General features: G+C 32.0%; 1 protein-coding gene across 4 annotated transcripts in view; it reads right to left on the minus strand.

The window, feature by feature from the left end:
• Positions 1–1860: 1860 nt before the first annotated feature.
• LOC107014476 (proline transporter 2-like) overlaps positions 1861–12074 on the minus strand; it is a 13288-nt gene continuing 3074 nt past the window's right edge. For 2 of the 4 annotated variants that reach the window (XM_015214403.2, XM_027915678.1), the window contains exons 2-8: positions 8975–9066; positions 3838–4062; positions 3647–3741; positions 3297–3486; positions 3043–3167; positions 2594–2809; positions 1861–2342 (exon numbers count right to left, since the gene is read on the minus strand). In XM_015214403.2, coding sequence (XP_015069889.1) covers positions 1974–2342; positions 2594–2809; positions 3043–3167; positions 3297–3486; positions 3647–3741; positions 3838–4062; positions 8975–9056 — 1302 coding nt within the window. In that variant the 5' untranslated portion in view covers positions 9057–9066 and the 3' untranslated portion in view covers positions 1861–1973. Of the gene's footprint in view, positions 2343–2593; positions 2810–3042; positions 3168–3296; positions 3487–3646; positions 3742–3837; positions 4063–8974; positions 9470–12074 lie in introns of those variants that run through there. The other 2 variants (XM_015214402.2, XM_015214401.1) reach the window with 2 other exon arrangements.

Raw genomic sequence — 12074 nt, forward strand, 5'->3', positions numbered from 1 at the left:
AGGTTGTCTCCTTTAACCCCCAAGTAATTGAATTATTAACATTAATCCATTAACTTTATAATTATGAGCATGAAAAGTCCAAAACGCCCCTTTAAAACTTTAGCAGAATTTCCGACCCGAGTGAGTTGACGGAGGCTGTGACGGTCCGTCACGACTGTGACGGTCCGTCCTGCAGGTCCGTCACAAAGCTCAGAGACTAAATTTCAGTAAAAGGTCTGTGACGGCCCGTCATGCCTGCGACGGTCCGTCCTGCCATTTCGTCGCGAAGTTCAGAGAGCCGATCTCAGTACCCAATTTTCAGAATTCCAAGTGTTTTGGAACGAGACCCCCTCGACGGTCCGTCGTGCCCATGACGGTCCGTCGTGGGATCCGTCGTCTCAGCCAGTTTTTCCAGAAATAAAATCTGCTGCTCAAAACGACTAAACAGGTCGTTACATGGATAGATAAATAAGGACTCGAAGAAACAACTGAAAGTGCGTAACTTCACTTGAACTTATATTATAATCTTCTTTCATCTTTCATAAAAAGCTTTGTAGTGAACAATTGAAAAAGAAAAGTAGAAGGAAAGATATTGACGGTATGTTATACAAGTAGAGGTCGTGTCAAGATAAAAACTTTGATTTGCATATCATAATGGATTTAAGATCAAACTTACTATACAATCACAATTCTCTTCAAACTCTAAAAGAAAACCTTGAAACTCAAGAAGATTGGAGATAGTCACCACATCAGTGTTTCGAACCAGTATGAAATATTTATATTCTATATTTATACTGTAATACTAACTTGTAGTCGAGTCTAATAATCTATATATAAAGCCGAGTAAAGGACTTTTTAATACACCCCTCTTAACTTTCTTGTTTAACTTGTTCTATAAGTTTAAACCGTGCTGCAAGATTGGTTCACCATACACAAATTTTGAAGAATTTGTCGATCATATTCTATATGGTGCTCCTAAATGAAGATATTTAGTATTAATTAATTCAGAGAAATCATTAATAAGAGGATATTTGAACCATTTGCAATAGATTGATGACATTCTTGATTCAATAGGGGAAAGAAAGACATTATTAAACTATTTCTAATATGTTAAGAATATTTTTGACCCAATAAATCGAAGGAGGGGAAAGTTTTGATCCAATAGGTTGAAGGGGAAAAATTTGATCGAATAGGCGAAAGTGAGAAATTTCTGAACCATTTTTAATACGTAAGGACTTTTATTTTAACCTTTTCTCTTAAATAAAAATGTACGATGTAGAACTTGTTTGTATCCTTGATAGAAACAAAAAGTGCATAACATTTTCATTTATTTTTTTTGGTTTTCCATTTGTTGTTCGACATTTATATTGGAGTTCCGACTAAATTTGGATTGCACATTACAGGGCCATTCTGGAGGTGATGCTCCAACAAGATTTTGTCCATACCCAAAATTCAAAACCAAGACCTCTAGTCAAAAGTGAAACATTCCCACAGCTGCATCACAAGCCATGATGGTACAAAACATTTTACTCCCCCCGTCCGGTATTGTTTGTCATGGTTTCTATTTTTAGAGTCAACCTATAAAAACTTTGACTAACATTTTAAGATGTATTTTTTTACCATATTAATACGCAAGAAATTGCAATTTATGTTACTTTTCATATAGTTGTAGAATATTTAATTTTTTGGTTTAAAATATCGAATTAATATGATCTAATTTAACTTTGAAATAAATTAACTTTCGAAAAACGTAACATGACAAACAATACCGGACGAAGGGAGTAATTGATAGTCAACGGTTTGGCCTTGGGGGAATACCTTAGTGGCCTATATGCTAAAATTCGAACTGCAGTTTGTTGTTCATGATCAAATATTTACCTGTTTAAAGAGGGGAAAGTCATAAATATCTTATTCTAACAGAGAAGCTACAATGTTTGAATACAACTAACAACGTAACATGATACACATTCTCATCCAGGTAAACATCAAATGAGTTATAAATCTGCGAACGCATGGTAAGTTTTCGAGTCCATGGCAATAAGTCTTACAGCAGCAACTAATGCAGCAACAGCTAGGCAACTAAAAAAGACAATGTTGAACCAGTGCCAGCTTTTTTGTAAAGACGAAATTTGCTTCCTCATGTACATGTGATTTGGAAGAATAAATGTGAGTGGAATTGTACTGATAGCGCCGGTGAAGCTCATGAAATCTCCAAGAAAAGGTAACAGAGCAGATAGAAAAATGGTGATCGCTAGATAACCACCTCTAACTACTGTTCTGAATGACAGGTTGCGAAAAGCCAGTACACTTCCACTTATTCTATATTTAGTATCCAAATACTCGTATGTTGGACTTGCAAATATCTGATATGAACAACAACACCAAAATATTAGACATATGTATCAACTATACGTCAAGAAAGATAAGTGCTTAATTTTTTCGATAAGGAATGGGCACACTTCTTGGGGCAAATGGAGGGTACACTACTCGGGGTATGTCATAAGCAAACAGGTGTCTGCGATATTTCCTTCTTATCTGATCGAGTTGGTGTCATTTATTAATCTCATGAACTACTATTTCGGTTCATAAAAGGCGAAATTTGTGAGTTCCTTACGTGCAACGTAATGATGGATTGGATGAAAGCAGCAATGTTGGCTAATCCCCTCAGCCAAACAGGGCCGCTGACATTGTAGAGCAAATAAGACGATGATTTAGATCCATACGCCCAATACCCCATGTAAGTAACAGCATGCACTGGCACAACTCCTATAGTAAACTGAAAATATAGGGCTTTCAACATGTTGTCAACAACCGGTGCTCTAACAGTAGCCTGTCATATAATTGAATATAACAATATTAATGCGAGGACCATCATCATATGAAATTGATCAACAAATAAGTGTAGATATAAGAGCTGGAAAATCTTCATTGCATTGGACAACAACACAAGAGGTCATAGTTCAAATTTCCTTTGATCATTTTAGTAAGTCCTATCCATCGCATAAATTTATCAGTAAATCGTAGCTCCATAAAAGTTCACGAATAAATCTACAGCGTAAATACCTGGATCTCTGGGATCATTCCTGTGTTGTATACAAAAACAAGACTTGCAGCTGCACCAATAGTTGTAAAAGTTATACTAGAGGAGGATCCTGGAATGCTATAGTCCCTAGGAGGAGCATTAATACCTGCAATTTCACGTCGAGAGAGGGATACATACTTATATAATTAATTAAGTAAATACAATATACTCTTATCTATAACAAGTTGAGTTTTTAGAAGAGAAGGTCACGCTCGGTTAAATCAATTATGCATACCATCTTTAAGACACAAAGCAAAGGCTATTGAGAAATACACTATACTGAGGAATGTGGAAACTGCCATCCAAACACCTAGAGCTGACAAATGGGGCACAGAAACAGCGAAAAACACGCACGCTAATCCAGCGATTATGATGAAGTATGGAAGCTTCATCTCATGATCCTCCCTAAAGAGAAGATAGAAAGCCTGTCATTCATAAAAAAATGTTTCAGATTCATTTATATGAAGTTTGCTTTCACATTAATTAAAAAGGCTAACACTACTTTATGCTTATTAACTCATTATCGAAGGTTGTGAGTTTGAGTCACCAAAGGAACAACACGGGTGGAGCGTTTCATTACCCTACCTTTAAGGCTTGTCCACCCAAAATGATGAATCCAATATTTATCAAGAAAAGATTTGCATACTGTAATCCCCAAACAATGGCATAAGCTCTGTATCCTGCATCAACCAATAAAAGTTTGAACTACAACAACTCCAAATCTTGAGATGTTAAAAGTGACTACGACTCGTGGACTCGTCAATCTGTTTTCTTACCATACATAAATCCTGCAAGATCTCTATATCTGATATGCCTTTTTTCTCCATATTGATGGATCTTGGCCATAAGAGTACTGGCATATAATGATATGATTGTAGATAAAACCATACCAGTAACACCACCAATCCAACCCAGAGGAACCATGATTGTGCCAGCATATCCTAGTGCATAAGCACAATTGACAGTAGTCGTGAGAACAAGTCCCACCTGAAACCATGAATCTACATTTTGGAAAACATAAAAACACAATTATTACTCTTGTCCTTATAAAGTGCTAAAATTTGTATTCAATGTATATAAGAACAATAAATACTATTAAAGTAATAACAAGCAACCGAGGTTGTGGAGGATACAACTATTTACTTCAACAAAATAGTTATACCTAAAATTCTGCAAAGCTTCGAACTCTCTCAACAACTACAAAATCACTTCTTTAGAAAATGCATAATATATATATATGTGTGTGTGAAACTAGGTCTTAGGCCTATTCACAACCCAAAAGCTAGCTCAAAAGGAGGAGAATTGTCCAAGCCTTACGAGGAGTTCACCCATCTCATAAATAACCGATGTGGGACTTTTGTCATTCTTTAACAATATATATATACTGGTCCTTTGATACGTGTGTTGTACGTGATTACCAATTCAGAAAAATATATGTTATATATAGTAAATAATATTGCTTATTTAATTAACGACTTAATAATATGTCCTTTAACTAGACCTCATTTCAAATTTATATCCTCCAATTTTGTGTGCACTTAAATTTGAATAAACTTGAACAATTGACACACATGTCCCACGTGACATCCCACATGACAATTTTTGCATTTTACGTGTATCCTATGTGTATTACGTCACATAGGACCATGTGTCTAGCTATTTATTTAACTTTATACATGTTTAAGTGAATACTTGTGCACATGGACATAAATATAAAATTAAACTAAATTAAAGGACATGTTTATGCATTAAACCTTCAGAAACATTGCACTGATTCGGATGTGCGAGAGTGTAACGATCATTTTCGATTGTCTTGAGCACTAGAACTTTTTATGTCAGAAAATACTTTCCGATAGATTTAAAGGGGTGTTTTGGACTATTCGTAATTATAATTATGTAATTAGTGGGGTTGTTTTAATAATTTATAGAGTTGGTGGTTAAAGAAAATAACATTTAAATTTAGTAATGGGTCACTTTTACCATGGTTATAATTGGTTATATAAGAATTTTGGAAAAGATATAATCTGGAAAAGAATGGATAGAGAAAAAAAAACCTAGCAAATCTTCATGCGGTGTCTAAGAGAATTAGCGAACCAGGTAATATTCTAAGTGTTAAATATATTTCGCTATTGATTTATGTTCCAATTTGATTATATTGATTATGTAATTACGGTTGGGTTGAAATTGAGGTTAGATAGTAGCATTGGGTTGGAGACGAGATTAACTCCATTAATTTGTTAAGTTTCTAGTGAGATTATTTTAAGGAATTAAGAAAGGTATCTTGAAAATCATAATAAGATGGCTCTTTTGTCAAAACTATTGATCGACTATAACGTGGCATATATATATACTTTTGTTGTTAACCGTCTATGGCCATGAAAACAACTTAAGATAACAACAAGCATATGATCAAAAACTCAATACCTCACTAAGTATGTAGACTTAAAGTGAAAGTTATTAATCCATATCTTTAATAGTTAAACATATGTCATTTAGATAACTGCATAGAGAATATGATGGTATCCCAGATATATGTTGGTTGACGGTGCTCGTGTGTAACGGTCATTAAGTGGTGGTTGTTGTTGTATACCAGTTGCACACAAACTCTTGAAAGAGAATCAATTAGAGCAATTTATATATAAAGAAAATTCAGCATGTGCCTTTGATGAAATTGAAAAGCAAAACATTTTAAAATTTGTATGGGGAAAGATAAGTGCTACTGCTATTATTCTCAAATGTCCACTACTGCTTAGGTGCTCATTAAATTGTGTGTTTTATATAGGAATAGAATTACAGTTGGTTGAGCTTACCACTGGTTTCGTCACCAGTGGTATAGGAATTATGGTTATTAATATTATTATCATGTTATCAAGTTAAGTTTTTAATATATTGAGATAGGTAATTAAATATTAGGTTTATTGAATTACATAATTTTCATTAAATTGTGCTAATTGGAGGAAGTAAGACTTATCTTTACGTTGAACTTTAAGATATTGATTATAGAAGTAGGTGGATTGATGGGTATAGGCTAGACACAGAATAGTCGGAGTATTTATGGTCTTGTTAACTTACACCTTATATATATATATATATATAGATCGGAAGGGTTCGGAGGCAATAAGGAAAGGAAAGACATTGGAAAAGTAGTTGCTTGACTTCGGTTCTTCGGTGGAGGTAGGTTATGGTTTATTTCTATTTGATAGATAAACTCTAAATAGCGATTGATATGTATTGAGTGATATTGTAAAGTCTCCTATGTACTTGATTGTGTGGTTGTATGTCTTGATTGTGTGGTTTGTGGTTGGCCTAAAATTATGAGACTGTTGAATTTCTAATCTTAAACCCTCTCTAGTAAAATGACGCATTGAATAAAGAAGGATTGATGAAATAAAATAATAAGATAATTGGATCGGAGTGTCACGTTCCGACACGGTATTATTGGATCGAGTGTCACGTTCCGACACAATAACATTAAAGGAAAGGAATCTTGAAGTAATTTAATATACTTAACCTCAAAAAAACCTATCTGTCAAATGAGTATGGTATGGAGACATGAGTCCTCATAGGTGTGCTTGATGTTGTGATTGATGGTGTACCTGTTATGGTGTTGTTGTCAATGGTTCATGTGTTAATTGCTTGCCACCTGTTAAGTATTGTAGTTGATTTTATATTATTATTCAATATATATTGATTTCTATTTTGAGTTGGCCGATGATACCTACTCAGTATGTGTTCCTTGTACTGACCCCTACTTGTATTTTCTTCTCCATTCTTTTGTGGAGTGCAGCAAGTGTACCATCGACTTCAACTCACCCTCAGCTCTAGCCAGTCTCCAGCACATCAGAGTTCAGGGTGAGCTATTAATTCTAGCTCGTGCTGGATTCTCTCATTCACGTCTTGATGTCTTTGAATTTCGGACATAGACCATCTTATTGCTTATTTTGGTTTCTTAAACACTCTTAGACTTGGTAATTTAGAAATAGATGTCCTTGATGTGATGACTATCAGATTTCGGGATGATAAGTATTAAACTTTAGAAACTTATTTAAATTGCTTGCTTAGTATCTTTTGGAGCTTCCGCATTATTTATATTATTTATAGTTGAACTATTGGTATATGTTGGAATTTAGATGTGTTGGTTCGCCCACCTAAGGAGGTAAGTGTGTGTGCCACTCACGAATCATTTTGGGTCGTGACAGAGAGCAACTGCATTTCGCAGTTGAAGAAGTGCAACACGCACTTCTTCATAGTCTCAAACCAGTGTGGAAAACATTGAACATGTGAACCTCGAATATGAAGATGATATATGCGCCAATATTATCTTAATTTAAGTATTATTGAAACTTCTAATGAAGATTAACAAATAATATCGTATATAATTAGTCACTAATGATTTGAATAATAATGAGAATATATAAATTATATATGAGCTCTAAGCTAATATTCTAATTTCTCAAAATATATATATATAATTTTTTTCAAAGTTAAAAAATGCACGTTCAAACCAGTCAAAGAAATTGCGTGTTCAAACTAGTGTGCTGAAGAGAAAATGTTGCTCAACAAGTGGAAGGTGGGCTCCATTTTTATCTTCAACTTGAAAGAGACAAAAAAACCCCACTAGTTTACTAATTATTTGCTTTCACCATTTTTTCTCCTATATTTCCATACAGTTTCATCCCCTTTATACTATTCCTTCACAAAATTCACCCATAAACCCTCTCCATGGTTTAATCCAAATTTCAAATGTTAAAAATTATAATTACAATAAACCTATGCAATTAAAAAGGAAAACAAAAGAGTTCCCTCAATTCTCTCTTGACTTCTTTCTGTTTCGATGGTCGATTAAGTTATACTCTATTGGTTTATATTAAATGAACATTTTTTATTTTATATGATAACTAAAAAATTATTAATAGATGATCAATTTTATCATTTGCCATTTATTCATATTAATTAGCCTCTCAAGATTTTTAAAAAAAATTGAACTTCCAAATGCCATATTAATTGTAGTGGTAAAATGGATATTTTTTTAATTAATTATTTCTTGATTTAGTAAGTGATCAAGTAATATGAGATAAATATTTTTAGTAAGAAGCCCATCTATTATGAGATGGAGGGATAGACTATAAATAGTTGTCCCATATTATTTGATGGCATAATACATAATTGTACCATTTAACTTGGGTTCGAATCACATTTATGCCCTTCAACTTTTAGTATGCACAAGTAACCACTTAAACTTGTATAAAGTAGAACAAATAAACAAACGTGTCCTACATGTCATCCTACATGTAATTTTTTGTCCTACGTGATGTCCTACGTGTGTTGTGCCATGTAGGACTCATGTGTTTATTTACTTAAAAATTGAATAGTTAAAGTGCATGTTTGTACATTATAAAAGTTAGAGGTCAAAGTTTATATTTGAAGCCAAATTTTAGGGTCCAATATATGTATTATGTTTTATTTGATTACTTACTAAATTAAGATAAAATTAATTGTATTTTTCTTATTTTACCCCTACGATTAATATGACATCTGGAAGTGAATAATTCTCAATACTAGCTATTCCTATACTTTATGTATGTTTTTCTAACTTATTTTATGTGTGCATTGCTATGAACAAATGAAAAAATAGTAAAATTAATCAATTTATTTATGATTTCTTAATCAATATGCGAAATAGAAATTGCAAATATATATTGTATTGTTTTAAAAAATTTATTAAATAAAAATATTTAACAAAAAAACTCAATTATTATTATTATATATTATTTGAAATTGTTATAAAAATATCTGAACTTTTAAATCTTAAATCGGCATAGTTAACACAAAAAATACTTAACTAGAAGAAAGAAGTGAAACTATATAAATGATTAGAAGCTAACAAGGGACAGAGAGAGAGAGAGGAGAAACCTTGGCCAATCTGATGAAGAGTTTCAACTTCAAAAGAGGGATTGGAAATAACATGAGACATCACCTCCTTCTCTTCTCCCATATTTAAATTTCTTGCACAAATATTTGGATAAATTAAAACAAATTGATGGAGCTACTAAATCCTTCAACTGATGTCCTCTATTATATAAATAATATAAATAATGGACTTAGCTCTATATAGGTATTGTTGCACGTGACAATAGGAAAGGAATACAGACCAATTACTAAACAAGGAGGAGTATTTTAATAGTATTAGTAACTTCTATTTTCACCCTTTTTATGTGCCAAAATTTTACTCGCTTCTCAAATTATTTATAAAATGAATTGTAATATTGAAAAATATCAGAGAAAATATGTGATGCATGCAATGGTTTGGGCTCCCTTATCACTCTACTTTTTATAGTGTTATTTTAAAAAAAATACAAAACATAGTGATATTATATATTTTTATAGAAGATGTATAAAATATAGGCATAATACATAAATGTACCCTTTAATTTGGCTTCATATCATATTTATGTCCTTCAACTTTTGATGTGCACAAATAGACACTTAAACTTGTATAAAGTTGAACAAATAGACACACATGTCCTACATGTCATTTTTATCTTACTTGGTGTCCTACGTGTATTTTGTGCCATGTAGGACTCATGTGTTTATTTATTTAAAAGTTGGATAGTTAAAGTGTCTGTTTGTGCATTATTAATATTGAATATTAAAATTAAAATTTAAAACCAAATTTATAGTCTAATATATGTATTATGCTTAAAATATATGTATTTGTATATCTAAAAACTCTATCAATAAGCGTTCTAGCAATAGAGACAACAACAAATATCTGACATTTATAATTATGTTTTCTTTCCCCATTGACTCAGCCAAGTTTGATTCATTGGTTGTGGTTTCACTATATAGTAGGAATCTTCTTAATCCTTTCATACGTGTCTTTGAGCAAAATTCACATTGTGTAGATATCTATTGGGACCATTATAATGCTTAATTTTAATTTAATATAGTAGAATATCCCTTGTTCGAACCTGTTTTGAGTTTGTTGTTTGACTACTTTTGAAGGAACCGTTTCCGGTCTATCTCCCAACTAGCATATGGTGGACCATAAACAACTTGAGCAATCCACCAACGGGTCTGAGACTAGGACCCCTATGCCTAGCTCTCAATGTAAATCTATTTCTAGGGATTAAAGATCTATTTTGATGAATTCCCTCATCTACATTATTTCATCGATCGATCAAAGGTTGTTCACTTTGAAGGCCAGATACAATTATGAGTATGAGTGTACACCATTAAGTTATCTGAATTTTCAAAGGTCAGCACTAGACACTATGACATGTGGTGCTCTTTTCATGTTGGACCCTCCCTCATGTTGAACCATTTTTAGATTGGAAGGTTGTTAAATAGAAAATATGAAGAAGGGTCTAAAATGTCCCTCAATTATTTGAATTGGTACAAAACTATTTTCCATATATTTTTTGGCCCCTAAACACCTCAGATGTAAACCTTTTTGGCTAAAAAATATCCCTATTTCTAACCGCCCGCACTCATAAGATGGATGTATAGGATAAATTTATATCAAATCTCATAAAGGGCTTTAAGACTTTTTTCAATTAAAATAATTTGAAATTACTTAATATATGAGCTCGTGCCTGATTTTGCGTTACATAGTAAATTAAAAATAAAAAATTTTAATCATCTAGTATCTATACACTCACCTTCTCCCCCAACTTTCTCTCTCTTCCATTTTTTTTCTTCTTGGATCATGTCCATTGTTTTAATTTTTTTTTTAATCTAATGATAATTTAAACTAGGGCTGTTCATGGTTATGGTTAACAACTAAATCAAACCGCAATTTGAATCAAACCGATAAAGAAAGATCGATATTTGGCTTAGTTAGTTAGTTTGGTTAGGTTTGGTTTTTAAATTTTGTACAACCGCAAAAATAACCAAACCAAACCGATAAATTAGACATATAAATTTTATAACTTTTTGTATATTATTCATAAATAAATTAAAAATATTTTGTTAAATTTTAATTAGCTTAAGTCTTTAACTTTACCTTTTCTCAAGCCTAACACTTTAGACCAAGTATAACAATTTCAAATCCAAATCCATCAAAATCTATTTTAGTATTTACTTACCGTACTTCACATAAAATAGTCACACTTTTTCTTAAATGAAACACTTTGTTCGTGTACTGATAACTCTAATATTGTTGAATTGCTTCACTGAACCGACATTAGTTTTTCTATAGATTGTTCATGTACTTGGTGTTTGTGCCTATCGAGATACGTACATCCTCAAAAAAAATTATTACTTTCAAACTGAATAAATCAGAAAAATTGAACCAAACTTAACCAAACCAACAATAACCAAATCGATGGTAATATTTTTCATTTGATTTGGTTTGGTTTTAGAAATTTAAGAAATCGACTAGATTGATTTGATTTTGATTTTAATCAATAACCGATCCAAATCGAACCACGAACGCCCCTAATTTAAACAAGGGAGAAAGAAGGACCAAAAGAACGAGGTCATTTCTTTATAGATAATTAGTTTAGTTGAAGACAATTTAATTAAGCAATTATCTACGCATAGTGTAAGTTTTCTTTTGTGTATATTCAAAATTCAAAATAAATAATGAAAATAACCTCTTATCCTATACCCCAACTACCATGAAAATAATACAACTTAAAAGAATATGAACGTGTAATTTCATTTTAAGTTTGAATTGTCGATACAAAATTAAGAAATGAACAAGACAATTGGATAATTAATAGGAAATATCACAATAATAAAATAAAATAATTTATTTTAGATTAACAATCAGAAGGGGCGAAAATGAATTTTAATTAGATCCTCATCTATGAATTTGATTATAATTAATAGAAGGTTGATTTAAAATGAATATCTCCTGAAATTAATAATTTTTTGAATATTATTTTCAAGCGTAGCGGGTCAAAATGTGACCATACGTAGTTTTTATTATCTACTTGAGAAGAGTTTAAACTTAGACCAATCAGATTAGACAACAAAATATATAAATATTTAATAATTTAACTTTGGG

This window comes from Solanum pennellii, chromosome 3 (genome assembly GCF_001406875.1).
Source record: "Solanum pennellii chromosome 3, SPENNV200".
Lineage (NCBI taxonomy): Eukaryota > Viridiplantae > Streptophyta > Magnoliopsida > Solanales > Solanaceae > Solanum > Solanum pennellii.